Source organism: Pinus tabuliformis, chromosome Q (assembly GCF_031772625.1).
Source record: "Pinus tabuliformis cultivar Carrire ecotype Pingquan chromosome Q, CPIR1, whole genome shotgun sequence".
NCBI classification, from domain to species: Eukaryota; Viridiplantae; Streptophyta; class Pinopsida; order Pinales; family Pinaceae; genus Pinus; species Pinus tabuliformis.
The window spans coordinates 1163266155-1163293179 of NC_142296.1; the positions used below are offsets into that span (position 1 = coordinate 1163266155).

The 27025-nt window shown below is 39.2% G+C and overlaps 1 protein-coding gene across 3 annotated transcripts; it reads left to right on the plus strand.

The window, feature by feature from the left end:
- Positions 1–20445: 20445 nt before the first annotated feature.
- Positions 20446–24501, plus strand: LOC149223790 (putative E3 ubiquitin-protein ligase RF298). Of its 3 annotated transcripts, none has more exons than XM_089385924.1 (3): positions 20446–20965; positions 21080–23742; positions 23865–24501. In XM_089385924.1, the coding sequence occupies exons 2-3, from the start codon at positions 21262–21264 to the stop codon at positions 24384–24386; spliced, it is 3003 nt and encodes a 1000-aa protein (XP_089242050.1). In that variant the 5' UTR covers positions 20446–20965; positions 21080–21261; the 3' UTR covers positions 24387–24501. The 3 variants fall into 3 exon arrangements, with proteins under 3 accessions (XP_089242050.1, XP_089242048.1, XP_089242049.1); XM_089385923.1 differs by having other exon boundaries at positions 20447–20965; positions 21203–23742; XM_089385922.1 differs by having other exon boundaries at positions 20446–23742.
- Positions 24502–27025: the final 2524 nt, after the last annotated feature.

Below are 27025 nucleotides of genomic sequence, written 5' to 3' on the forward strand. Positions count from 1 at the left end.
GTTTCTATAACGAAATCTTGATATTTTTAGCTAAAGGCTCATATTATACGGGTGAAGTGCTTGTTAAGGTAAGAGAAATTTGTGTCTTGGGGTGCAAAATATGATCAAGAGTGTGTGTGTGATTTGAGGAAGAAGAGGAAGCTATGAAATCATTGATTTCATCATCCTCTATTTTCTCATGAATAACCAAGTATTGGTTTATAGAGAGGACTTGATGAACTTCTTCCTCTTCATCAGTATCCTCCTCTTTAGTCCAAACAAGTATTTCTAAATCTATATTGGGCTTGGTGGGGGGATAAAGGGTAAAACGTTTCGTAGAGATCCCTTGTGAGATGGTCATGTTGCCTAACCTACAACCAATGTAATCATCAATAGTGGCCAACCAAGATCTATCTAGAATCAGAAGAGGCCCACCCAAATAGGTTTTTTTGGGTTCCAAAATCATAAAATTTGTAGGGTACTCCCATGAATCCACTGAAACTATTGCATCCTCTAGTATCCCTTATGGTTTGATGGTGGATCTGCCAACGAGTTACATCACAGTGGGCATCTGCCTAGGACAAGAGAGTCCTAAGGCTTCCATGGTTTCATGTGTCATGAATTAATGGCAACACCCAAATCGATTAATGTGTTAGGAATAACATTGTTGTTAACATGCATATTAACAACTAGGTCTGCAGGGTCAAAGTACTTGGCCACCATGACCCCTCCCATCATTAATTCTAACAATTTTGCTATAATATGGATAGTTTTAGGGTATTTCTTCTTTCTCATGGGTTTCCACAAACAAAGTTCCCTAACTATTTCATAATAAATGGGTACATCTTTGATGCCTCGAAGTAGTGGTATTTTTACGAACATGTTTATAAGTTCTCCTAAGAAATCAAATTTGGGTTGAGTAACAGGCTTCTCCTAACTTCATCTTTCAGGGTAAGGTAGAATATGGGGTTCAAGATGTGGAGGTTCAAAGGTTCCTGTCCTAATTCTCCTTTCTATTTCATTTAGATATTCAATATAGACACAGGGTTGGTTTTTGGTTAGGGTTCTCCTGGGTCATAGATAAATATCAATGGAAATTATGGAGGAGAAATAGTAGGTACGATAGGTGGTTGCAGCGTATGCAAGTTGAGCTACCTTCCCATTATTTGGGTTAATAGGGATCAATTGTGCAAATAATTAAAGTCTAGGAGGGATATTTATGGGTGCTTACAATTGTGGAGGAGGAATGAGCTATGTGGGGGGTTGTATCGTATCTTTATGGGGTGATCCATAGGTGGGATTACTCCACCATGATTTCTAAAGCAGGTTTGGGGGAGGAGGAGCCCATTATTATGTTGGCAGACTCCATGATTGTGAAGTGTATTGCGTAACAAGGTCAGTCCAATAAGGATTATTATAAAATTGAGGCTTGGGATGCATGGTTTCTTTGGAGAAGTGAAGTACAATTTCTCTTGCTCTTTTGCTTCTTCATATACAACCTTCAGACCAAGAAGATATGGGTAGCCATCATTGTTATGGTCCTTCCTACATATGGTGCAAATCTCACCTGATTTGCATGACATTCTTTGAGTGGATGTCCTTTTTTGCATTTTGAACATAAGATATCCAAAGCTACTTTTGCTTCCTCCTCATTCTTTTTAGCCTTTAGTGAATCCAATTGGGAACCCAAGGAACTAGGTAGGTCAGTTTTGAAGGTTTCCAATAAGTTTCCTAGCTCAACTTTGGTGAATCCATTTGTAGCAGCCTTTGTATTTATTTCTAGCATTTCCCAAGGTCATTCACTTGCTTTAGATGATCCTCGAGAATATATATGGAATATCTCTACGGTGCCATCATAGTCCACCTGAGAAACATCTCCTCCACGCATAAGGTTGTTGAGATCCATGCAATCATATCGAATTCCTCTCAACAATAAAAATAGCCATGTCTTAGGGGCTAAGTTTTCTTGCCTTGATTTGCGTAGGTTATAATAAAATATATTGACATAGTCCTCAATAATATTTTCTTCTCGGGCCATTCTGAAGACTTCCTCCCTTATTTCACTTTCTTTGCAATTATCTTGGTATTTTTCCAAGAATTTTTGCTTCATCTATTCCCATGAAACGATGCAACCTTGGTCAAGGCCCATGAACCAACGTAATGTTGCATTTTTTAGTTTAGTAGAAAATAGATTTAGTTTATGAGTGTTATTTACATAATCATAGCTTCGATAAAGGAAATTGAACTAAGAAATGAAGTTATTAAGATATTCCTTAGATATACCATAAAATTTTAGCAGTGTTGAATTAAAAATATTCTTCATTTTAGCATCTGAGTTTGTTTCTATGATGGGGAATTTGAAGGATTCATATTCTTCTTTGACAATCTAATGTACCATCTTTTCTAAAGGAGTATCTTTTTCTTCTAAGGGAACCTTTGGAGATTCAAGAAAGTTGTTGTCTTTAGGGATGTATTGTTCCTCACAAGGACACTATTCACTTTTTGGAGGGTTCTAATATTTGAACAGATTTTTAGGAGGGTATGGTTTGCTCTCAAGAGAATTCTATCCAAAGACTTGGAAATTAGGATTATCAAAGACTAAATTTTATGTTGTATTAGATATTTGTTCAATTGCAAATTTTTAAGTAGGACCCTATACAATGGAAGTAGATATCTAGGCTTTTTCTTGGTAAGATATTTTATTGTTGGTGTCAAGTAGTTTGGATGACCTTGTTTCTTTCCCTATTTTGAATGTTCTGTAGTGTTAATATAGGGAGTTTTCTTAATAAATCTACCAAATTGGTTTCTACTACTAGGAATCTAACAAGTCATAGTGAAGGTCTGAATAATTAAGTTTTGAAAATAAATTCACACAAAAATTGACACAAAACTGACTATACTACTGACAATTCCCTTCCAACGACACAAAAAATGATGGGCTTTTCATTTACTTGTAATGATCTTAGTAAGAAATTGATTAGTTATACATTTAAATTGTTAATTCGAGGTTCATTTGGATCTTGTGAATTGTCATGGACAATATATGCTAGTGCAAATTGTTATGTGTCTTGAAGTTGTCGTGATATGAGGGTTTTCACAGTACAAGATAAAGTTGTTTTCACAGGTCAATGATTTGATTAAACACACCACACTTTGTGGGAAATAAAATACTCTTGCAGAAAAATAGATTGTAGGGAAATTAAATCATAATTCATGAAAGCAAACACACTTACAAAAAAGTAAACACATAACTACTAGAAGTGACCTATTCAAGTATGATGATATTCTTGGTTTGTTGTGACAATTATGCAATGGCATGGAGTTGATCTTGAATTGAGAAAATGAATGGTGTTGAAAATAATATAGATTGTTTGGAAGGGAGTTGACTCGGGCGTGATAACGTTTTTTAGGTGGTTAGGGTATGAATGCATCGAATGCGGTTAGGGTTTGCATCCAGACCACATCAGTTAAGGAGGCTACGTCCTCGCGATGCTTCGAGACTGACATGTGTGCAAACCTTTATTTTGAGTCAACGCACAACTACTTTGGTTTTCACCATTAGGGTCTTTTTGTGTTTTCACTGGGGTTTTTTCTGGATTGTTTGCCATTTCCCGGTATTCCTATTGCCTGGATTTTTTTATTTTTTCCTTGTTTTTGCTGAGGTGGCGTAGTTGTTCCGATGCCAATGGATTTTGACCTTGTGGACTATGAGCCGAAAAATCAAATGGAGGGGTCTCTGTTTACCATGCCAAAAAAATTTGGGGCTCTGAGCTCGATAAAGGGTTTCAACTTGCTTCCAGGATGGCGTTTACACCCACAACTGGAATCACCTTTTGGTTCTGCCATGCATGCTATTGAACACCACAAGTAGTTGGTTGTTTCCTTTACATGCTTAGACTTCTTGTCAGGTATTTCATCCACGTTGGGCCTTCTGAATGTTTTTACCATTTATACTCTATTCAAGGCAGTGCTTCTGAAGGCAAGTCTTCGTGGGAAGAGTATGTTACTGTGAGCAAGGGGTTTGTTTCCTCTCCTTGTGGGGGTGGGGAGGAGATATTTCAGACATATTTGGGTCTTGGGGCTTTCTCTCTAGTGAAGCAGATCAGGGGATCGTGGAAAGTCTCAGGGATTTTACTCTAGATACATAGCAGTTCAAGGGGTCTAAGGGCGTGAGTTTGGAAGTTTTCCCCATTAGGAAGGAAGTGGGTACAAATACTTGCCCAGAGGAGTTAGGTGCTTATCCATTTCCCACACAACAAGGAGAACCCCTTCATTCAAAGTTTGTGGAGTTCTCTAAAGGCACAGAGCAAGGATTTTTGTAGGTTCAGAGCAGTGGGAAAAGGAGCACAAAGAAGGGGAAAAAGAGAGAAAATATCTTGAAGAGTGGAGACAGTCATATCCAATGCTGCCTTTGTGTTAGTGATGATGTGGAAATGTCTGAAGCTATGGAGCTGGCAAAAAAATATCTGGTAGGAAGGGCTAGAAAGAGGATTTTCAATATTGGTACCCTGGAGTTGTGGCGTGGCCTGAACATCAGTGGTAAGGTTTCAGATTTTCCATAGGTTTGTCATCTAGTCAATGGATGGATTAAACTTATATGTCAGTCTCAGGAGGATTCCAAGAAGATAGAGAAGGAGATTTGGTTCATCGACTCCACACTTGTTGCTTTTAAATAATGGACTCCCCTTTTTTATGCTCAACGAGAGAAAAAGGACATTATGTCAGTTTGGGTCTGCCTTCTGTGTCTGTCTACACACATGTGGAATAAATAAAGCTTCACAAACATAGGGAACATCCTTGAAAGATTTATGGCGGCGAACTACTCTTACAAGGAAACCACGGATTTCTTGGTGGCCATAATACTTGTTAATCTGGACCTGACTCGGAAGCTCTACCAAACAATGGACATAGCTAAGGAGAAGGAGTGGTTAACATAGCTAGATTATGAGGGGAATCCATTTAGATGTAAGAAGTGCCATAAATAAAGACAGTTGGCTAGAAATTATTCTTTTCCTTTCAACCCTAACCAGATTGCTCCGGGTCCTAACAAGAAGCCAAGGAATTTTAGAGGCTCTACAGGTTTTGGCGATTCTTCAAAACATGATGTCATGGATCCAAATTCAATAAAAACCAGCATGGGGATCCAAATGGAGTTGGGGTAGGGCTTGGAATCGTCGGGGCAGAGCACCCCACAAACAGGCTTGGGAGAGGGGGCTCTTACAGATGGGGAGAAATAGATCCAAAGTGTCGAGGATTTAAAGGAAGTCGAGGCGTCGGGAGTCGTTTCGAGAGAAACAATCCCGCTAACTCCCTTTTTTTTGAAGTGGGATGATCTTATGATCTAACTATAGCAGTGGTCAAGGTCTCCGATCCTCCCAGAGGGGGGTCTTGCAGGGTACTTCTTTCCCCTTTTCCTCAAATCCTTTTTTTTCATGTCCATTTTCTATTTTGGGTCTGAGCTTGGACAATGATCCTTACAATTTGGTGGCAAGAGTCTCCCCTCTTCCACTTTCATCCTTTTCTCTGCAAAAGACCTCCTGTGTCATGCAAGGAGCTTTTGGGGGGAAATGCAATCCCCTCTTTAACTTTAGACTTTGAATCCTTTGAAGGTTCTGCTTTAAATTTCATTCGAAATAACCTTAGATCGAGACAAATCGACCCTATTATTGATCCACCCCTTGTGGTATTGGTTTTGTCCTTGGCCCACCCATCCCTGGGAGAGGCAGGGGTAGGAAATCAAACATTTCCCTTGATTAGGCCAGAGCTAGGGAGGAACTAGCATCTAGAAAACAATCATCCATTGATAGGGCCCTTAGATATTTGAGGGCCTAGTGTGGAGTGATATAATTATTATCATCTCATTCAATTGCCATGGGTTAGTAGGCCCCCTAAAAAAGCTTGCGCTGAAAAGACCCATTCAAGTGGAACATCTTGAGGTTATTTTTCTATAGGAAACTCTTTGGGAAGGGGACTATATTATGGATTTCCTTGAGAAAACACTTCCCTTTCGGAAATTTATAAGATTAGATGTTAGGGGACGGTCTGGGGGGATGGCATTAGGTTGGGACTCTTGAAAAATTCAGGCTGAAAACATATGGATTATCCCCTCTTGTGTTGGGATGGAAGGCTTATCAGTGGGTTGCATGAAGACTAGGTGGGGTTCTGGACCAGACTCTTCGATTCTTCAATCGCTAAGAGAAACAACTTAATTCTGGGAGGAGATCTCAACTTCTCCATCGGAGTTGTTGAGTCTTGGGGTGTGTGGGCCAAACCAGATCCTTTGCCTGATTTTTTCTTTCACCATCTTACTTCCTCAAATCTGATTGATTTGTATCCTATCCATCTAAAGCCAACTTGGAGCAGATGGATGTTACAATGGGACAAATGTTACAATATCTTCAATACTAGGCTATAGAATGCACCTCACTTCTCATAGTGCAATACTAAACTCATAAGGGTTATCCCCAAATTGTATCAAACTTTTTCCCTAAGTAGTCTTCTCCATTTCATCTTTCAAATTCTTGTTGAATCACCTCAATCACTCATGTAAATGCCTTTTTACATTGTTAACATTATTAAAAAGTCTTGGTTATAATTACATGTTCTTCTAATTCTTCCTTTCAATCATCTTCTTCATTGATTCCTTTGCCCATCCTTCCTCACCTTAAGTTTTCAACCTCCCAAGCACTTTCCTTTATTTCAAGGATGGTACCTAGGGTAAACCCTATAATCTTTGGGGCACAAGGTTGATAAACAACAAGGTTTGAAGCCATTATAATGATATACACATTAAGATATCAACATGTTCCTTGTAGGATTGAACCTAGGTCGGAAGGATAATAATCATTTCTTCCAACCACCTGAGCAAAACCTAATTGACATATATATATATATATATATATATATATATATATATATATATATATATATATATATATATATATATATATATATATATATGTATGTATGTATGTATGTATGTAATGTATGCATAGTTAGCTTAAGCACATGATCGCATTCAGAGAATGGCAACCGGCAGTGGAACGGAGTTCTGTTTGAAGTTTAGATGTGCTACCGCCTCCTACCCACAGCACGCGCTTGAAGCCAGAACAGTGAAGGCCATTTTTCCCGCTAAGAAGTTATCTAGGAACAAATAGGTAGAAGATGGTCAAACCAAGCGATTCTGTTGATCTGGACCCCGAGCCTGGGGACATACTGTTGGTCTGGGGTTTGGAGGTAACAGACCAGAACATAGAGAGGTATATTCGTCTAGCTAGACGATCAGGGAGGAAGAAAGGAGGCTCGGAAGCAGGTTGGAAGTAGAGTAAAACCCTAGGGCTCCTAGAGGAAAGTCTAGGATTGTCGTATCTGGAAAATTGGGAAGGGCAGCAACAACAGCAGGAGAAGTCGTCCTTGTCAGAGCACAAAGCAACAATTAACGATGCTTTCCAAGTAAGTTACGATCCACCTCGTCCTCACGGTCATTTTTATTCAGGGGGGTTAGAGGACATTATAATAAGCTGTGGGTTTAGAAGTAATGATGAACGGAGCACTTGCCAAATGGTGGGGTTAGGTTTCGGTCAAGAAGAGACAACGTTGAGCCTGTCTCAAGCTCATGCCTCTAGTAACCCTCACACAATCAGACGAAATAAGGCATTGCAAAAAAATCTAGGCTATGGGATAGGGATTGCTGGTTTGTTAGAAATAGCAGAGGGTTGGAAGGTGGTCGGGGAAAGTCTGAAGAAGAAAAGGGGCATTAAGTGGACAGAAGCTAGGGAAGGGAGTGAAAGTGGAAAGGAAGGAAAAGAGGCAGACAAGGCACTGACAATTGGAGAGGAAGACTCTAATCTAGCAAGAGGAAGGTTTGTCGAAGGGCTCAGAAAATCTAGGAAAGATGGGAGTGCAGGAACGCTCCTGGAAGTAATAGCCAATGTGGAAACAAACTCACAGATTAGGGAGGAAGGGATACGATAGAGGCAGGCGGGGAGAAGAGGAAAAAAATAAATCTGGTCCTGGGAATGGACATTAAAATCGATGAGGCTATGGAAGTCGCAGATTTAACCCTGGTAGGAAGGGCTAGAGGCAAGAAATACTCTGCCAATTACATTCAGGACTGGACTTCAAAAAACTGGCAGGCAGCATCGGACACTGCTTTTTCAGGTCACGACACTGGCAAAAGGATGGTTTATGGTAAAGTTTGGGAGAAGAGAAGCAGTGGAATGGGTTATGGCGAGGAACTGGTGCTTTGGGAGACACCCAATTTTCTTCAAGAAATGGAACCCCATGTTCGATGCACAGAGGGAAAGGGTGGATGAATTACCTGTTTGGGTCCGCATGCCCGGACTCCCACCGTTCCTTTGGGTTGAATCTATTTTCAAAGCCATTGGAAACCACCTTGGAAAATTCATGGAGGCAGACATGTCATTCCTTCAAACAAGAGACCAGGGGATGGCCTGTATACTAGTAAGCTTAAACCCTCATTCAAGCTTGGCGGAGGAAATTCATTTACAATACAAGGACTTCAAGTATGCCCAATTATTAGACTATGAACACCTATCGTTCAGATGTCACAAGTGTCACATTTATGGACACCTGGCAAAAGAATGTCCGCTGGGGTTTAGGTGAAGGAGGAAGCAAAGGAAGGCAGAGGCAGGGGTAGCATAAGAGGAGAAATCCAAGGAAGGGAAGTCAAAGAAAGGTGTTGGAGAAGACCAGATGGACATCGACAGGCCTCAAGAGGACTTAGTAGAGAATATAGAGGTTCAGGAAGAAGGGTACCCCGGCATACAACCACCTCATTAGCAGCAGGAGGAAACAAAGCAGGATCCTGAACCAACAGCAAAAAAGATCGGGAGTTTCACTCACTCAAAAGAGGGTACGGGTCTGGTCTCTACCCCACCTTCTATTACTCCTGCACATTCTTTGAATTTTTCTGAATCATCGCTTGGTCCTTCCAGGCATCAGAATATTGTTATTCCCATTTCAAATATTGCAAACAATCAATTGGAGAGTATCATAACATCTATCCCTGAGTTAGATATGAACCGAAAGAATGCAAAGGATGAGGGTGGGCTATTTATCGTAGATTCCATAGCTGTGAAACCCTCCTACAACCTCAGACCGTGTGAGAAAAAACCTCCTCCATGGGAGGTAGTGGGTGGGATAGATATGCAAACCTCCCATGCAGGGGACTAGAAGGTGAGAGGGAGGAAAACCAACTTGTTAAAGGCTCAGCTGAAAGCCAAACTAGACATTGCAGATGGGAAACAAATGTCCATCTCCGGGGCACTTAGAGCAGCGAAATCCCCCCTTGAGGTAATCCAATGATCATCCTCTCCCTGAATTGTCGGGGCTTAGCCAGTAGCCCAAAGAAACTGGCCCTAAAAGAAGTTATATGCAATTACAATCCAGACGTTCTACTTCTTCAAGAAACACTGGGAGCAGGAGAAGAAGTTTCAAAATCTCTGTCTAAATTAATGCCAGGATGGAGCATCCAAGCATTGGATGCCAAAGGCCGATCTGGGGGAATAACATTGGGAGTAAAAGAAGGGAAGTTCAAAGTCCTGAACTCCTGGGGGATGGACCAGGTGATGGGGATCGAAGTCTACTCCCTAGAACTATGCACTAACATGTTGATTCTCAATATTTATGGGCCCTGCCAGGGCAAAGTTCATTTCTGGAATAACCTCTGCTCTAAGTCTCTAATGGATAACCCGAATCTGGTGATTGGGGCGATTTAAACTTCTCTCTAGGCACAACCGAAACCTGGGGACCCTATGCTAGAGAAGACCCGCTCTCAAACTTTTTCATAAAAATGATGAAAGAGAAGAAGCTACTTGACATGAACTTGCTGAAGCTAAGGCTTGCCTGGAGGAATAGGAGAATAGGGGAAGATCGGGTGGCCAAAAGATTGGATAGGTTTTTCTTGAGAGAGGAGGTAGCAGTAAAGATCCCAACTTTTCGTTAGTGGGCGGGGGAAGGAGGTGACTCTGATCATCTACTAGTTTTGTTAGAACTTAACAGGCATCCCAAAAAGCTGACAACTCCATTTAAATTTAACCCAGCTTGGTTAAAGGAGGATTCTTATAACACTCTTTTTAAAGAAATCTGGAGACCCGTGAGGTCCAGTGAGCCCGGGGGCAAAGCTTACCAGTTCATGGAGAACCTAAAATGCCTTAAGAATGCCACGATGGCATGGCCTAGATATAGGAAATTGAAAGAATATGAATACCTAATCCAAATAGGGAAGGCCCTAGATGTGTTCGAAAGTCCAGAAGCTGATGGATATGAAACACCAGAAAAAAGGGATAGGATCAAGCAGCTGGAATCCCAAAGGAGCAAAACTTCTTCTAGCAAGAGAGGAACAATGGCACTTGAAAAGTAGGGCCATTGGGTAAGGGCTGGGGATGAGAACACCAAATTCTTCCAAAATTATGCAAAAGGGAGGAAGAACTTGAACACCATATGGTCCTTAAATTCAAAAGGAGGAAAGCAGACAAGAACCTTTGAGGAACTATCATTAATGGGAACAAGACACTTCCAAAATCTCTTTACAGCTCCTTCGAAAGTGTCATTAGCAGAAGTAATCCGAACAACTTAGGCTTTCCCTCGTTATGTAGACGAAGGGGATTCTGTGGAACTCATGGGGGAAGTCACAAGGGGGGAGGTTGAAGGAATCATAAAATCCATGCCAAAGGATAAGAGCCCCGGACCAGATGGCTAGACAGTGGAGCTATTTCAACACTTTTTCGAGATAGTAGGCAGTGAATTGACTGAAGTGGTAGAAGAGTCCAGAAGGAAAGGTGCAATCTATGCCCCTTTCAATTCAACCTTCATAGCCCTCATCCCAAAGAAGGAAGTCCCAACCTCTTTCAAGGATTTTAGACCTATCTCCTTATGTAATTGTATCTACAAAATTATAGCAAAGGTGATTGCTGTTAGATTAAAGCCTCTGTTATCCAGGCATATATCAAAAGAACAATTTGGATTCCTAGATGGGAGACAGATCCATGAGGCGATTGGTGTGGCCCAGGAAACCATCCATAGCATTAAACAACAAAAAAACAAAGGAGCAGTAGTGAAAATTGACCTATCTAAATCTTATGACAAAATCAGTTGGATGTACCTTCGTATGTTGTTCACCCATCTGGGGTTTCAAGTAGACTTTATCAATTGGGTCATGGGGTGCTTGTCCAATGTGAGCTATGCGGTGCTAATTAATGAAGCGACATCCCCCTTCTTTCAAGGCCAAAGAGGACTAAGACAAGGTTGCCCCCTTTCTCCACTCCTCTTCCTCCTAGAGGTCGAAGGACTCAGTCAGTTGATTCTAGAGGCCAAAAGAAAAGGTGAAATTCATGGAGTGGAAGTGGTTGTCAACCTTTTTATAACCCATCTATTGTTTGTGGATGACATCCTTCTCTTCAACAATGGAAGAAGGAGTGAAACAAAGGAACTAAAAAGGATATTGGACCTTTTCCTTAAGGCAACGAGCATGCAAGTGAATAAGGAAAAATCCCATCTATTGTTGGAAGGTTTCAACAAAATGGAAGCACTGAATATAGCTGAAGACTTGCCCTTTGAAGAGCGGAAGTTAGAAGACAACTTCAAGTACCTAGGATTCTTCCTAAAGCCTAACTCATACAAGAAACAAGATTGGCTCTGGCTAGTAGCAAAAATAGAATCGAGGATCACTCATTGGAGTTTCAAATGGCTGTCTAGAGCAGGAAGACTGACTCTCATCAAATCAATCCTTTTGGCCATACCTGTATACTGGGCAGCTCTAACATGGGTTCCGAAAGGAATCCTAGAAAAAATCAGAAGAGTATGCAACAGATTTCTCTAGGCAGGCTCAAAGGAGGAGTCGGTTCTGCCCTGGGTGGCATGGGAGAAGGTGGCAAGACCAAAGGAGTGGGGAGGATGGGGAATAAAATATTTAACAACCTTTGGGTCGTCTCTAGCAGCTAAGCTGGGATGGAGACTAATAAAGATGGAGAACCTGTGGACAATAGTAGTTAAAAGGAAATACATTGACCCCATTCCTTTGGATGATTGGATCAGGAAACCAAATAAGAAGAAAAGCAATGCTTCAGTGGTGTGGAAAGCCACTTTAGATGCTTTCAATATCATTGAACAAGGCCTGTCCTAGCAAGTAGGGAATGGAGAACAAGTCAGGATAGGGAAGGACCCATGGGTGGGATGCAATGAAGGATTTTCACTCTCCCCGAGACTCATAAACCAGCTAGACATCAGAGGCATTCAGTTCATAAGCCAGATCCGGAAAAATGGTCACTCCACCATATGGGGACAAGCCTGGTTATCAGGGATCGACTTAAACCTAAATCAACAATGGATGGAGGAATGGCACAATTTTACCAAGGAACTATCCAGGTCTAATGTCAGGCTAAGAGATAGACCAGATCAGCTAGTATGGGCACATGCGGACACGGGCTCTTATTCTCCTAAACAGGGTTATAAATTTCTTATGTCAAGAAAAGGATGGGGGAATTAGGAATGGTGGGTTAGCTTAATCTGGAAGCTTCAATGCCCAGCCAAAGCTCAAATGTTCTTTTGGTGCATTCTCGAATAAAGTGCCAACTTGGGATACATTACAGAGGAGATACAAGTCGGGCCCAGGGAGATGCGCCTTATGCAAAAATGATGTAGAAACAATCCAACATCTCTTTTTAGAATGCCCCTTCACAAAGGATGTATGGAAGGAATCAGGGAGACTGATTCAGAAAAGGGTGACATGGGAGGGGGGGCACTAGCAGAAGTATGGAATAAGTGGTGGAAGGATTATCTGGAAGGAAATTTGAGGAATCTACCACTAATCATAGCCTGGGGTGTCTGGTTGGCTCGAAACAATAGTATTTTCAAAGAACAAAACCCCTTGGCTGGGCATATCACGGTAGGATGCACAACAATCTACTCAAGTATTCCCGAGCCAATTCGGGAAGCACCTCCACGACCTGTAAGAGAAGAAAAAATAAAGGAAGGAATCCCATGGGCCTATTTTGATGGGGCATCTGATCAAAACAAAAAATGTGGGGCTGGATTGGTGATCCACCTTAATGAGCACAGAAACCTCAAAGCCTCAGTGGGCTTGGGGATTGGAACCAATAACTTCGCATAACTTTTTGCCTTAAAACTTCTCCTATGCTAGCTTACCCACCTGGGCATTCACTCATGTCATATCTTCGGGGACTCGATGAATATCATAAAATGGTTCAACGGTGTGAGCAGATGCCAAAATTACATCTTATCCCCTTTATTAGAAGAAGCAAAACATTTAAAATTATTTTTTAATGACTTTTCTCTATGCCATATATACAGGGAACGTAATAGCACAACAGACCAACTTTCTAAATCGGGTCTACAACAATATCTAGGCAGTTGGAGGATAGAGGAAGCAGACCGGGATGAGATCCGTGTGTCAGATCAACCACCATATGCATAATGTTGACATCCTACTCTGGTTTTGGCATATGATTTCTTGTTATGACAGTCATTTAGTTTTTCCTGTTTCAGTTTCTAGTCTACAACATAACTGTTTTTCCTTTACATTTTCGGTCTCTAAAAAACATTATTACCGACCTGGTTAAAATACTTTCTAAACTTCTAAGCTGATCCCACTCCTGTTTGGGCTGTTTTCCTCATCGAGGAGGCCCGAGAGTGGATCAGGACATATCTTTTGAGACTCTGATATACACCTGTTATATAATTTTTGGTTTTTTCTCTTTTTGGTGACTTGTCACTGAAAGCTGGTCCAATATCTCACTTGGGTTGTTTTCCTCATCGAGGAGGCCTGAGATAAAAGGATCAGTGAATCTTTATCAGCTAAAGTGAGATGGTAGAGTTGGAAGACACTCAACTACCATTTCATATCAACTTTATGATTTGAACAAGTCATACAGTTTACTAAATGCTTAATTGCATATACTATGTAGCTTTTTATAAATCGTAATTAAAAGTTCGATTTTTTCCTTGGAAAAAAAAATGTATGCATAGTTATGATAATAGTTATTACACACTAAATTTATTACTACTATATATTTAATTTTGTATTTATATTGGGTTAATATATGCCAATGTCAACAAAATAGATATACATGATGGACATTATAATGGGACAAATGTTACAATCTATTCAATACTTTGTGCAATAATAAATTCATAAGGGTTGTCCCCAAATTGTATCAGACTTTTTTCCCCGGGTAGTCTTCTCTATTTCATCTTTCAAATTCCCTTTGAATCACCTCAATCAAATTCACTCATCAAAAGTTATGATAATTTAAGTTGGCATGCGTTTTTAAGCCCTTATATGGCACTGCTCAGAAAGGCAACCTTGCACCTAATATATAATCAAAATTTATAATCTTAAGTCTCTAAAATTTCAACATATAATATCGTAAAAGATTTACTCCCAATTTTCATATATCTCTTTTAATTTGGACTTTCCAAGTGGAATTCATGGCTAATTTTGTAAACCTTACTATTTTTACCCTTCTCTAAAGAGTAACGTGTACACAAAATAAATCTGTTATTTTCTCCCTAATAGATCCACATTTCATATTTGCAATGCCTTGTTCTATCTTATTTTATATGCATTTGGTCTCATTTTGATTGGACCTCATAACCTTTAGATATTCCCATTTTAATCAACCCCACGATTTTACCTAAGGTTTAAGCACCAAGTAAAAACCCTAATTTGTACTAAATGTAACTATGAAATTTCCATGCTTCTACTATTGAAAATAATCCATGATAATGTAATATATATCCTTTCTAAAACTTAATGTCTCACTAAATTTGGAGATTCCCATCCAAAGATGCAAATCAAACCATGTCGGGTGCAATTTGAAGGTGCCAAACCAAGAATATTTACTCTTATACCGAATGTTATAAACCCAATTTCTAGTAAAATATGATAAACTTACATACATATATTATACTCTAAATATAAGTGTACATCACAACTCCAAAAGTAGTTTTATGATGAATTACGCAACAACTCGCCATACATTAGATGATAAACTCCCAAATAGCCTGATTATATGCATAAACCATAATCATAAGTTAATGTGTACAATAATTACACTATTCATCCCTCATATGTACTAGTTCTCGCTTATTGCCCATGCAAGCCCATTGTTATTCTCACCTATTATTTGTATATGTGTTTGACCACATAGATCCCTGTTAGGGTCATAACATTGCATAATAATGGATTCATCCATTTTGTTTACTCACTGGCCATGTAGGTCCACTACCAAGACAACCTATAATTTACATATACATTTAAACCTATATATACCTCCAATAGGAAGTGTATGCTCCCATGGGGCTAGAATCCATTCACAAATTAAGGTTGACATAATGATTAAATTTGCCTATCCAACTACACAATACCCCATAAATAAATTACAATCACATTGATACTATAAGAATTAAGAGGGGCTTCAAAAGTCCCTAGAAGGGCTCGTAGGGGGATACTATATAGATTAAGGCAAATTAAAACTCAAAATCAAGTGCAACTCATCTAAAATATTAGGTGCATGTAAAGAAGTGTGTAGAAAGAACACATACTATATTTTGTTAGTTAATGGGATCATGTGACAAGGTTTATTGTTACAAGAAGCACGATTAGTTTTATAATGAACACAAACCTTATATTGGGCTACATCATCTAGTTGGTAGTGTATCCAGGTTTGCAAAGTCCAAGAGGCTTACAGAGTCCATAGTGTAACCATTATATTAAAAAAAAAATTAAAATTTCAAGCCATGGACCATTAATCTAATTAACAACAGAGAAAACCAATCCCCATTAATGTAGTGTATAGATTCACAACCTATAGTAGTTATTCACAAGTCCACCCTATGACAACATAAGGATTCCTACGTACTTCTATTGCGAACTCCTTTGAGTGTCCCTAATGTGGTATAAATAAGATGATTTTGGGACTCTAATTTAGTCACACGATTTTATTTGATTGATTATAGGCCATTTGAGTGGTTTCGTTGGTCTCTTGCCTCACTACCACATGGTTGATCACTTTTGTCCACATATTCCCCCATATGGCTCCTCATCCATATGACTTGGTCATTGTTGGTCACCTTCATTCATTATAGCCCAAAATATCGCTCAAAATTATTATAAACCCAAATTTGGGACCATAGATGCTCCACATCTTTGGCAAATGTGCTCATACTTATTTGCTAAATTGGTCAATTTGGGTTCCTCTTTATCCAGTCTTTTGGTGCCATACTTATCACAAGTGGTTTTATTTTAACCATGATTTTATGTAGTTTGTTTGATAACTATTCATTTTCTCATGGAATACATGATCCTTTTCGTGTTTATCATGCACTATATATAGCTTCTTGACACTTGTGGTTTGGAGATCAAATCTTGTAGTTTAACTAGGATAGAGGGAATTTCATACCATTGATTTATGAGTTAATGTTGAAGTGCTCCCTAATGGTCAATTATGGAAAAAAATAAGCCTTTCATCCTTAATTTATGACCCTTTATTAACTATTGGTTAACATTATTGATCAAAGGCTTGTAACTCTACTTGTTGCAAATTAATCTCACATACTCTTGGATCTTGCTTTGGATAATTGCATCTCCAACCTCCTCCTTATTGAAGATTAGGATTGGAGATTGCATCTTGTGGTGATTGTGGAGGGAATAATCTAATCTTGTAGTGAACAATGTGTAGTGTCTAATGAGTTTTCTTTATACTTCTAGTGAGATTTTTGTATGGATTTTTGGAATTACAAGTTTTAATCATTGAAATTGCAATATGGAGTTCTTCCAATGATATTGGAAGTCTACAAATCCATCTACAAATGTTAGAATTTTTGAAATTACAAAATTTCATCATTGAATATCTTTTTCAATTTTTACATTTCATCGATTTGAATTGATCTTGTTCCGATTGGACCATGGAGATTGTGAGAGGAGCTAAGGTTTTATGATTTTACTGATCTTGGGAAGGTGTTTCCACAGGCCAAGACACCATAATACTCAGAGGATGAGGGCTCTCAACAGATGACAAATCCTTCTCTCCCCATGGCACTAGATGAAGGTGGAATTGGGCTCAACCATTTGTGGCATGATGCTCCTTCAGTTCTATACTATCACGAGATTATGCAGTCGAGTGTTGGCTCCGACCATTGACCCCCTCTTTTGTTTTGGCTTCGGTATTAGCTGGTTCCATGGCATTGTGGCTATCAACGAAGGATGGGTATCACATAAATTCCATAACAACTATTGCGAAAGAGGTCTCTCCTTTAGCTAGTGTCTTCAGGTTAGAAGCATTGGGCTTGATAGAAGGGTCTATAGTGGGTCTAGAGGTGTACTCTTGGTAGCCTTGGTGGACTTTGCATTCATGAGGCCTTTGGGGGAGTAATGGTCATGAGTGTGGGAAGTTTACCTACAATGTGTATGACGAAAAGTCAGTCCGAGTTTTTCATAATTTAGAGAGTGATGAACACTTGTGTAGGAAGTTTCCCTGCAAAGTGTTTGTCAAAATGTCTATCCGAGCTCTTCATGAGTGGTGTTGGATTGCTAGCAAAATGTTTCACACAACTCCCTAGGTAGAATTGGTTCCCAAGTTTGTTTCAAATCCCTTGAGTTGCTTTCCTGAGAAGGATTCTTTGTCTCCAGATCCTAAATTCCATCTCGTTGAAGAGCGATTTTGGGGGTTTTGACTTCCAAAAATTCCCAATTTTTGTTAAAACCTTGGCTGGAAAGTCCACATCCTTCATTGTTAGTGAGAGGGATATTATATCATTGCTTGAAAATAGTATTCATAAGTGAACAAGTATCCCTGTGGCAGTGATGAGACTCCTTTTCGAGGGGAGGCAATTAAATTTGACGAGTAGACTCAAAGATTTTGACATTAAGAAGGATGCCTCTATTCCCCTCATTGCATGCGTGAGAGGAGGTGCCAGAGGAAGTGAGGCATCTTCAGCATCAAAATGCTTGTCATTCAAATATGCTCTTAAGCTAGGTTCTAACTCCCAACCATTAAAGGCTCTTTCAGGCCAAACTTTTGTGGTGGAACATTCAACGGATACCCCAACGCTTCAAATGAATGAGTTTTTACCAAGATAAAGATAATGGATTATTGACGATGTGTGATTATCCATCGGTTGAATGGATTCTGACCCTCAACTCCTACCCTCTGTGTGTGAGTTCATCAGAATTGGACCTAAAACTTAGATATGCTATTATGTTCCAAAGGATATTTTGTGGTTGTCTTCAAGGATCTTGAAGACCGATAAAGGGTTTTCAACCAAGGGCCCTGGTTCTGGGGTCGTGCAGGTCTATCGATTCAACTATGGTTTTTAGAGGCTAACCCCCTTTCCATGAAGTCTCTAACTACTCTGGCATGGGTAAGGCTCCCAAATTTACCCCTCCAGTGGATTCAGCTAGACTTCCTTGAAGTTATTGGAAACTCATTAGGATGCTTCGTCAAAATTTACAGTGAAATATTGGCAAACGGGTTCATCTCATTCCTCTGCATATGTGTTGAACTGGATTTAAGTGAAGGACTACCATATAAAATCATTCTAAAAGGGGATGGAAGGGAATATATTCAACCTTTGGACTATGAAAACACTACTTTTAGGTGCAAAATTTGTCAACAACCCAAGCATCTTTAGAGTGCATACCCTGCCTCAAAAGGGTTGCCTGACTCCCTGGAGCCGAGAAAAACCAACAACGGATGGCGGGATCACAAGGTAATATCGAATCTCAAGAATGTGGAAAGCCATAAGAAGGAATGCTCTCAGTAACAAAAGTCAACTCCTAACACCACAACATCTCAACATCCAGTGCAGTCCCCTGTGGATTCGCCTAAGCCCCCACTAGAGGAGAATCTGCTAACAAACGAGAATGAAAGAACATCAACATTAATTGTGTATGCAATTAGTGGGCAAAAGCACTCCCATGAGTAATAAAGATATCTCGTGTTGTGCTGACTCGATAATGATGGAGCTTTCTCTAAAAAAAGAGGATGTGGCCCTACCCTTAGTTGCAACTGATAATTCTATAGGCCCGGTTGATGTACGCAGGAGAAAGGGGAAAAAAGAAAACCCCTGAACAATTATGGTGTGTGGCATCATAAATGTTGTAGATGTTTTTTGAAGTTTTTGACTTCCTGATGTAACCTGCTTTTTGATATAATAGCATTTAATTTACAAATTTTTTTCCATCAAATAACTCACTAAAAAGGGAAGGATGCTACATGATTAGAGTAATATGTTATGAAGTATCCCTATCTCCATACTTTAGTCAATCTTCTTGCATTGCTCACCTCAAAGGAAGGCTTCACACTAGCTTGTGAGATAGTAAGACATCCTTCCACTGAGGGCACAAGGGTTCATCTTTTTGTTATTTACATTTATTGAAGATTTATTATTCACATGATTGCTTGTTCCATTTGGAATTTATTAGCACTTTGCAAGAGGATCAAAGTGATATTCATTTGTACCAAGTAAGCTTAACCCTATTTGATTTAGCTGCTTATTCTTTGGTTTCCTTCCTTCCATGTAACATTGGTATTTAGTTATATTTGACATAAGGTCTCTTTCTCATATAGGAAATCAATCCATCCTCCCTATCTTCCTTCATTTGCTTGCACATCAAAAGGAGGGTGGGGATAAACCCCAAATTCTTATTGTACCTTATTTGCACTAGGGACAAAATGAAAAAGAAAGGTTGTGTTTTTGTTTATTTACTTTCATTTCCAACTTTCTAGATTAATTGGTTTATGTAGGAACCAAAGAACAAAAAGTAATAAAATCAATTTTGCTTAATTTTTAACTTTGTTTATTTCCAAATTTTGATTAACTTAATCCTAATTAGATAAACCAATAATGTGATAAACTCAACGTTTCTAATAACTAAAAGTTCATTAATAAAATTAAATCCTAATATATTCACTAAACCCAACCCTTTTTCAGTGTAGGTTTCTTGATTTCGTCTAAAGATTGAGTGACATCTCCTTCTATCGAGATTGGTCATTTTCACAAAAGTAACATTAAATTGGTAAAATATAGCTAATTATTCCATGAAATATTTTTACACTTTCAAATTTCCTTTTAAAAATTAATTGATATCCAAAATTTTACACTTTCAAATTTCCTTTTAAAAATTAATTGATATCCAAAATTAAAAAATAACTTTTTTTTCTAAACTATATATAACCAACTAACTCACTTCCACTTCCTAACACCAATAAGAAATTGAACTTCTATTTAATTCATAATTAACCACACACAATGAAAAACTTCATCATATTTACTTTTCTTTCTTTACAAATATGAAGATATTTACCATACAAAGATAAACTTTGACCAAAACTTTGAGTGTGAGGATTTAATTTATTTAATTAGGTGCTTGTAGGTACCTGTTTTCGGTAAACATGTGCACAAAGTGGTCCCTTTGCATGCACAAATATGCCATGGGAGGTTGGAACAACGACCACAATCCACGACCAGTTGTGTGCATCATATCACATACACATTCATCCCATCCTCGACCTCAATTTCCATGGGTTACCAAAATACCCTCTAGCTGTTGGTTTGGTGTCATATATAATCTAGATTTTGATTTCGATATATACATGATATTAGCATCTTCATTTATAAGAAAACAAATGAAACGCATTTGAGAGCAGAAGAGGAGCAGAAGATTGCAGAGAAACCCTCTTACCTTTCGTTGGAACCCCTATTAATCAGTGGATGGATCCATAGAAGAATAGCACCATAGCTTAATCTCATTCAGATTCAGATTCTATCTGTTTGGGTGCCCTCCCAAGCCCATTTTTCCCAGACAAAATCGGTGCAGGTTTCATCAACTTTCGCTCCTTCTAACCCCGAATCAGATGATGATGCAGGAGGTTACTTGGATTTCGGTTGGGTCATCTGCAGTTTTGATCGGATGTCATTAGATCGGCTCTTTAGATAATCAAAGGTACAGGCTTCACCGCATTTTTGCTGTCGCTGATTGCTGTAATATATACAAATATATATATTTTTCTGGTTCATGATTTATTATTTAAGACCTGATCGGTGTTGTTTGCATTAGGGTTTAAGGCCATACACAATCTGAGAATTCTGCATAATTGGTTTTTTCGGGGAAGATTGTATACAATTGAGAGCTTGTGTGTGTTTGTGTTATATTGTCTCGTGTTTTCTTGTGCACTTTCAGTTTTTGCTGGTCTGCTCGTGTCAAATTTAAATAATAATAATTTGAGAGGGAGTCGTAATATGGCAACTGTAAGCATGAACATGATCGGGAGTGGAAGTGGGAGTGGTGGTGGTGGTGGTTGTTCTCAATTTCCTGAGAGGGAGAAGGAGAAAGGGAGCAGGAACAAGAGGAAGTTTCGTGCTGATCCACCGCCTCCACTACCTCTCGTTCCCTGCATTGAATGCAATGGCAATTCTGATACCAATGATAGCGATAAGGGCTTTGTTGTCATGAATGGCTGGAAAATGGGCTGCTCCTCAATGAATGATTCCTTCCGCAACAGTAATGATGTTGTTGATGGAAGTATATCTGTCCCTGCCACCCACGCTCATGATCATGCCTCCTCTTGTTATGGATTCTGCAATAGTTGCAAAGCTCAGCAGGAGCAGCATCCTAATTCATGTAATTGCTCTGGGCCAGAGGAAATTCATAGAGAACAAGGTTATGGATATGAGGAGTTTTCTCCTAGCAGAGAACAGTTGCAAGAAGAAGAGGACCTCGAGGGTCTCCCAGAAGCAGATTGGAATGATATTACTGAATCCCAGCTTGAGGACTTACTGTTGAGTAATCTGGATACAATATACAAGAGCGCAATAAAGAAGATAGTAACATGTGGGTATACAGAGGATGTGGCTCTGAAAGCAGTTTTGAAATATGGTCGGTGCTATGGCAACAAAGATATCCTCTCTAATATCGTAGATAATGCTATGGCATATTTCAGCAATTCGCATGATGCATCTTCAAAGGATCATTCCTTTGAAGATTTGCAGCAATTAGAGAAGTATGCATTAGCAGAAATGGTTTGTGTATTGAGAGAGGTGCGCCCCTTTTTCAGCAATGGTGATGCAATGTGGTGCCTGCTAATTTGTGATATGAATGTAGCTCATGCATGTGCAATGGACGAGGATGCACTGAGTAATTTTAATAAGGATTCCATGCCTGCAAACTCTCTGGATGCATCACCTGTCGAGTCTAATCCCGAGACAAGATCATCGTTCACTCCTCAAGCTGTTTCCACCAGCATGCCTGTTTTCCAAAGTGATGACAGTCCATCACATCCTGTTCAGAACCCTCAGGCATCAAATTCTTCAATATCATTTGTTAATGAGGTGCCTACATTTCCAGTGGAAGGATTTTCCATGTCAGGCAACATGGTTCAAAAAGCTTGCAAACATCACAATACATCAGGGTCAGACATTTTAGAATATGTGCAGTCCGAAACAGTCCATCCTCAGTGCAGAACAGTAGATTCAAAGTTTAGATGTAGTATGCAGATTGGTGGAGTTTTATCCTCGGACCACTTTCAAGGCTCTTCAGCTCTCACTGCAGCAATTGAATCTGGAGCAGACCCGGGACCACATGTGTCTGATATGACAGCTGAAGATTGTGTTTTAAGTATGGCCCAGCCTTTTCCGAAAGACAAAAATGTCATATATGGAGCAACTCAAACAGAAGATCATATGAAGAGCAACCTAACTAATGTAAAAAGAGATTCAGGAACTTTGTTTTCACCAACTGTGGGGACGAATAAACTAGACCGAACAGAACATAGTGAAGCCTGTTTATTAAAAATGTCTCCTATTGAAAAGGGGTCGCTTTTGGTAGGCATTGAAAACTCAAATATGAGATGTAGGACCAAAGCAGGTTCATGCATTAGATGCTCTGGTGGCACTGAAGTTCAGCAGAATTCTGTAGATATATCAGATTCAATGCAGACAAGCTTGCTGATTGGGAAGCCTAATCAGTCAGTAGAACAGGAATTGTCAATGAGAAGTTGTAGGATTGATCCTGAGACAGTGGACGATGCATCCAGCTTTGCAGCTGCTGGTACAGAGCTTTCTTTGTCATTGGCTTCAGCTGGAGATGTTGGTGCAGAAGTTGTTAATGATTCTACAAGTGTTGCTGAAGATGCAGCTGATTCTAATTATGATACTGTTTCATTGGATCAGATTTTTGGAGGAAATGGCTCCCAGGATAGAAAGGATGAGATGCTTGTGAAAATGTTCCATCGCGTTAGAGAACTGGAAACACTGCTACAAGAATGGACTGAATGGGCCCAGCAAAAGGTAATGCAGGCAGCTCGCAGACTGAGTAAAGACAAAGCTGAATTAAAAGCCCTCAGGCAAGAGAAGGAAGAAGTTGTCCGCCTTAAAAAGGAAAAACAGTCTCTTGAGGAAAGTACCATGAAGAAACTTTCTGAAATGGAGAATGCATTACGTAAAGCCAGTGGGCAGGTAGAACTTGCCAATGCTGCGGTCCGCAAGCTGGAAGAAGAAAATACACTGGTAAGGCATGAGATGGAGGCTGCAAAACTAAGTGCTTTAGAATCTGCAGCAGCTTGTCAAGAAGCTCTTAATAGAGAGAAGGGAATGCAAAAGAAGTTTGAGGCCTGGGTAAGACAGAAAGCTATATTGCAAGAAGAACTTGTCAGTGAGAAGCGTAAGCTTGTACATTTGCAGCAGCTGCTAGTAAAAGCTAAAGAACGGAAACTACAAACTGAGGTCAGAAACTTGAATGGGTTCATCTTGATATCCTTGTCACTGGTTTGTTGATGTTGTAGTTGTAGTTTAGGCTGTAAAATGGGTCCTCACATAAGCCTTCTCCAACTTGGAGTGTTTTACAGGTTAAATGGAGGCAAGAACAGAAAGCAAAGGAAGAAGCAATTATGCGAGCAGAAGCTGAGAAACGGGAAAAAGAGCAAGTGGAAGCCACAGCTAAGAGAAGGGAGGAAGCATTACGTCGAAAAGAAGAAATAGACTCTCAACAGTACCGAGATGATGTACAGCGACTTGAGCGTGAAATTGCCCAATTAAGACTCACAACTGAGTCTTCAAAATTAGCTGCAATGCAGTGGGGTTCGGATTGTAGATTTACTTCATGTCTTCCAGACACAAATAGTATTGAAGATTTGAAACAGGCTAATGCTCAACTTTTATCCAAGATTGCAGAATTGCAGGAAGTTCAACGTGATCGCGAATGTGTAATGTGCTTGAGTGAAGAGATGTCTGTGGTGTTTTTGCCTTGTGCACACCAAGTAGTGTGCTCAAAGTGCAATGACCTACATCAGAATCAAGGGATGAAAGATTGTCCTTCCTGTAGGACTCCTATTCAACAACGGGTTTGTGTAAATAGTGTGAACTCTTAGTCTGAATGAAGGGCTGCAATTCAGCAAAGATAATAATATGTGAAACTCTGATAAGTTGATTAATGTGACTGAGGTATTCTGTTTTGAAGTCAATTTCTTTGTCTTGTTTCCCAATCTCTTTTTTCTATTTATCTGTGTATAGTGTGTTCTAATTGCCCTTGTATTTAATTTTTTGGTTGGTAAACATCAACAAATTGAAATTCAAATCTGACAATTAAGGACAGCCGATGGCGGCATTGAAACGATGTACGGGGAGATCTTGGCTATTTTTGGAATCAGTAAACCGTAACCCAAGTTAAGAAAATTAGAAAGGCGCTGTTACTTATATACACCATACATGATCAATTTCAGCTAGCCAAGGCATTACAAACTAAGAGCTGATGAAATCTAAATATAATATGTTATAGCATCTAATGTTAATGGCCTGCTAGTATTAACTGTTACATGCCTTAATGTCTGTCTTTACTCAACACGAATTTGCTTCAATTTAAATTTTAAGAACCCTCCATTATTATTTGATTGTATAACTACATAAAAGGCTAGCCCATAAATGCAACCTCACATCTTGCATGTAAAAACATTCAGAGAATTCAATAAAGTCCTTTCATTCCTTAATCTCTGCTTATAGGTTGTACAAACTCTAAAGAAGTCATATTTGGACTTCCAGTGTCATCTGACATCAACTTTTCATAGTAAGCCATTGCAATTTTTCTCAGAGTGACTACATTTTTGCATCAGTGATGCCAGTCTTTTTAGTCAATTTAATTTTGTTCTCATTTTGGCCAGTGTAGTCTTCTCTGCTCAATCCATAAAGATCCATGGCCACAACAAATTAAGGGCAGGAAAAAAATGGAGTCAGCCCCTGCATTAGTTTGGATGTGAAACAGAACAAAATGGCTTTTCAGACAAGCTAACTCTATTTGGATGTGAAACAGACAACCAGATTTTCTGTAGCAGAAGTTTCTTGTAACAGAGAAGCTGCAGTTCCTAAAACTTTTTCTTTAGCAGTCACTGGCACTGCAACTGAAATGAGCAATGTGGGGAAGAAAGAGCTCACGAATGATAGTGGAAATCAGCAGTATGAGGTAGAATGACTCATAAAGTTAATGGAGCAGTTGGACTATAATTTGAAGCAATGATGAGGGGCAAAAAAGTTAAAAACAGAGGAATTTCTTTGAACAGTTGATATGCAGTCATTATAAAAATAAATAAAGAGACATGAGCTCTGTTGTTCCAAGTGATGTATGGTAGTGTTATGAAAAGCTTTTTCGTTTTTAAAAAATTTCGAGACTCCCAAAAGACTGGTGGGATTTGTGTCTGGTTTCCTATAAAGGATCTCTGTGGTTGCACTCTTTTGGGACAGTTTTAAACTTATTTATCACCTAAACATATCCTGTTTATTTTAATCATTAAAACTGTCTAAAAGGTCTTTATAAACTGTCTCTTTTTACAAAGGGCTTTACGTATTTCTGCTTTTTGGCAAATCATGTAACAACCATCTGTAAGCCTTGAGTGGTGGAGCCTACCAACAACTAGGATGTTATTGAGGACCGACTACTTAAGCACTCTAGATATAAAAATTGAATGAGCTTTCCAGATGTCATGAGATATCTAAATCCACTTAAATTCATTGCCCTAACTTCGAAACAACCCATCATTTATGAGTTGCTCTGAAAGCTTGAGTGGGTTTTAGCATAGAGCTCCATGATTTCGTTATTGAAAAAAGGTTTCCCATATGACCTTGTGCATCTAATTCATTTTGAACAAGCTGGAGCCTGGAAATAATTTTACAAAGTGTTGAGGAAACTTGCTTATTGGCTGATGGCTACTCGATGTTATCAGGTGCAATAGTCAGTTATCCACTGGTGCAATCACTTTCCCAAATTCTTAGCCACAAATCATCCCATTTATGAATGCCTTTCTTGTCCAATCGCTTTCCTGTGGATAAATATTTCCCTCTAATTTGCCCATTTCAGGGGAATGTCCAACTTGATTTTGTGGCCAAATCCCAACAGCTTCTAGGACCTTGAAATTCTCAGTGAAGTTCCTTAAGCGCTACTATGAAGCTTACTCTACCTTCTCTATAACTCTTGATCTTGGGATTCTTAAGGCCACTACTTCACCAACAATATCGCTTATCCCAAAAGGGCCCTTTGTGCTTCCTATATGGATGGCAGGTTGGATGCACTGATTAACAAGAACTGGATAAGGAGTGTTCCCAAACGTAGCCCTCACAATCCATTTATCTGTCACTACTATGCCTTGACCTGAAGTATCAATCAATCCCCATCTTCTCATGGAAAGATGCAAAACTCCCACACAACCATTTTAAAATTGATTCTCTTGTCTTTTTCTAAGGAAGTGCCATGAGAAAGTCGTTCCAGTTTCTTTTATCTTGAGTTGGTTGTGAAAAGGCAAGAATCATAACTGATGTGTTTTATTTCTAGGATCTGATCTACTATACTCTTTGGCGATTCTGCTTGTTAGTGGAATATCTTGGGGAATTCATTAGTCAAGCTTTCCTTCAAATTTGTTGAAGACTCAGTCCCACATATCTTTTGCCGATATTCAATTTTAAATGGAAATACTCAAATATGTTATTATTTACCATAATATATAATCTTCCATTTCTTCATAAG

Bases quoted from the DNA above. Each gene is read 5' to 3' on its own strand.
- LOC149223790 (XM_089385922.1), top strand. From the start codon at position 21,262: ATGGCAACTGTAAGCATGAACATGATCGGGAGTGGAAGTGGGAGTGGT. The intron at 23,743-23,864 runs GTCAGAAACTTG...AGTGTTTTACAG, and splicing joins AACGGAAACTACAAACTGAG to GTTAAATGGAGGCAAGAACA.